A 2,500-nucleotide genomic window follows, 5' to 3' on the forward strand; every position below is an offset into this window, starting at 1 on the left:
GCGATGCACTAAGTGCAGTCATGGGGAATGAGGGAAGGGAGAGAATAAACGTTTACAAAGCACCTGCTACTGGTTTGATTCGATTTTAAGGGAAAGCTAGGTAGGAACCCTGGCGGGTGGACAGGCGCAGTGTATGCAGAGCACCGTAAGTGCCCCTGCCACCCACGTTGGCACTGCCTACCGGAAAGCTGCTGAGAGTACCCTTGTCACCGTGCATTCAAAAGGTATTTAATAAATGCTTGATGAATTGGATTGAATTAAATGTTGACCTTTAGCCCCCATTGTTCTGCTATCACATACCCAGTAGGTCTCTCACTATTAATCAATTTCTGTTCAGTTTTTGAAATATATTTTATTTATAAAGCAAAATGCTCCCAAATATCATCATAGACTTCTTGAAGGGTGCCGAGAAATGTATCTATAGTGTTTATGCAACTAACTATCTATCTTGTCTGTCTGCCGGTTTCTCCTGTTTTATTTTTTCTTTTTCTTCCTTCCTTTCATTCTTCCTTCTTTCCTTTTTTCCTTCTTTTCTTCCTATTATATAATCTATCATCCATCTCTATCTTATCTATTTAGCCATCTAGATGAATCCATTTATATCCATCCATCCATCCACCCATCCATCTATCTGTCTATCCATCCATCCATCTGTCTATCCATCCATCTATCTGTCTATCCATCTCCTCCTATCTATCTATCCTTGTTCGTATCCGGAGTGTCGGTAGCTGACCAGGGTCCGCACCGAGCCCCCAGTCTGTGGAAAGGCGGGGAGTAAGGGGACTTGATGGCAACTACTGGAGTGTCTGGGTTCTCTCCCTCCACCGGGGGTTTTCTTTTTAACTCAAAGTCCACCTCCAGACACAGGGACACACCCCACTCCACCCCACATCATCCCACCCCTGTCCCTGGCCTTGACTTTGTCCTCTGAGATCATAGCTAGTGGGAACCTCTCAGCCCCACCCCCAGCCCCAATGACCTTCCAGGCCTGGCCCTGTTTCACCCCAGACACACCTTTATAAATTAGGATCGATGGCAGCATCAGGGGAGTCTCTGTCCTGAGCGACGACCTGGCCCCTTCATCACCAGGTACAAAGAAGCCCCCACGACATTCATTTGTCTGTAAGATGTTTGTTTTTGTCACTAAGCAGTTAGACACTCTGAGCATTAGATATGAAATATTTATTAAAATCGCGCTGTGTCCTCCTCGGCCTTTGGGCCAAGGGTAAAGCCTCCCGTGCTCCCTTCCAGAGCTGCTCCAGTTCATGCCGGGGGAGCTGAGAGGAGCTGGGAGAAGCGCGGTCCACAAGCGAGAATAACAATGGTCCAAGAGTTCGCCTTTACATCATCGCGCTTTAAGCACTTTACTTAATGACCTCTCTCTGGACCATTGCCAATCCTGGACCATGAGCGCCTTTGAGACGGCAGCCTTGGCCGGGAGAAAACTTCCCTCAGGATGCAAGGGGGCCCAAGTGCAGTTCCCTGCAGAGCACGGACCGGGTAAAACCCGAAAAACGACCCAAAGGAGTAAGAGTTCAGGTCTCCCGGGCAGGGAGTGTTTGTGCTGGACTCTGGGGCCACAAAACAGACAAAACCCAAGGAATCGCTGCCCTCAGGGAGCTTGTGTCCAGGAAGGCGATAAAGTTCTGTGAAGAAAATAAAAACTTTATACAAAGTCCTACCAAGCAAGGGAGTAGCGAGAGGCAAGGAAGCCCCGGCACTGACCCGGGAACAAGCCAGAAGTCAGAATAAATGTCCCGTAGACCTGACTCTATCTGGCGCCCCCGGCTTCGGTTTCTGACAGTCCAAACAGGGCACCAGGGGTCTGTTGGAGAGGCCGGTGGGAAAACTGGCGTTCAGAACAAAATCCCGTCTTTGGGGGCGTTCTCCATGGGCTTCCGCCGTTTCTGCTGCCTGTGGTAGCTGGCGTTCTGGTAGAAGGCCACCACGGCCACGGTGAGGACATTCAGGGACAAGGTGAGGAGCAGGAGCCAGAAGGCGTACAGGTAGCTGTGAGTGGAGGAGCCGTAGCTGTACTCTTGCGCCAGGTAGAGGGCCGAGCTCATCGCCACCGACAGGCCGTTGGCCTGCGTGTTCACCGCAAACAGGACCATGGCGCCCACCACGAAGGCCGCTGGGGGGAGAGGAGGAAGACCCGGGTCCGAGAGCTGGGTTAGTCATGTCAGCTTCGGGGACAGAAACAAGCACTCGTTCCGAACCCAGGCCCCCAGAACAGAGAGATTTTTATTTGATCCTAGAGGTACCAACAAGCTATTTATATAATCAGGCCCTTCTCTTTCCCATTATCTCTCAATATGAGCTTTGTTTCCCAAAATAAACTCAGCCAAAGGCTTTTCTTTTTGGAACAGACATTTAGGAAGATTTCTTTCCCTTAGAGAAAATCCTCCACGCTCATAAGAAACATGGTTAAACAAAATTACAGTGACCTCATCTGAAATGTTAGCATCCTGCCCCAGTTGTCATCATCATCCCTGCCCAA

The 2,500-nt window shown here is 49.8% G+C and overlaps 1 protein-coding gene across 1 annotated transcript in view; it reads right to left on the bottom strand.

Annotated features, from left to right (window-relative positions):
• Nucleotides 1-1,167: 1,167 nt before the first annotated feature.
• CLRN3 (clarin 3) overlaps nucleotides 1,168-2,500 on the bottom strand; it is a 17,527-nt gene continuing 16,194 nt past the window's right edge. The window contains exon 3 of the mRNA XM_074297161.1: nucleotides 1,168-2,134. Within this exon, the coding sequence (XP_074153262.1) occupies nucleotides 1,857-2,134 (278 nt within the window). The 3' untranslated portion in view covers nucleotides 1,168-1,856. The remainder of the gene's footprint in view (nucleotides 2,135-2,500) is intronic.

The sequence above is a fragment of the Sminthopsis crassicaudata genome, chromosome 2 (genome assembly GCF_048593235.1).
Source record: "Sminthopsis crassicaudata isolate SCR6 chromosome 2, ASM4859323v1, whole genome shotgun sequence".
In the NCBI taxonomy this organism is placed as follows: Eukaryota; Metazoa; Chordata; class Mammalia; order Dasyuromorphia; family Dasyuridae; genus Sminthopsis; species Sminthopsis crassicaudata.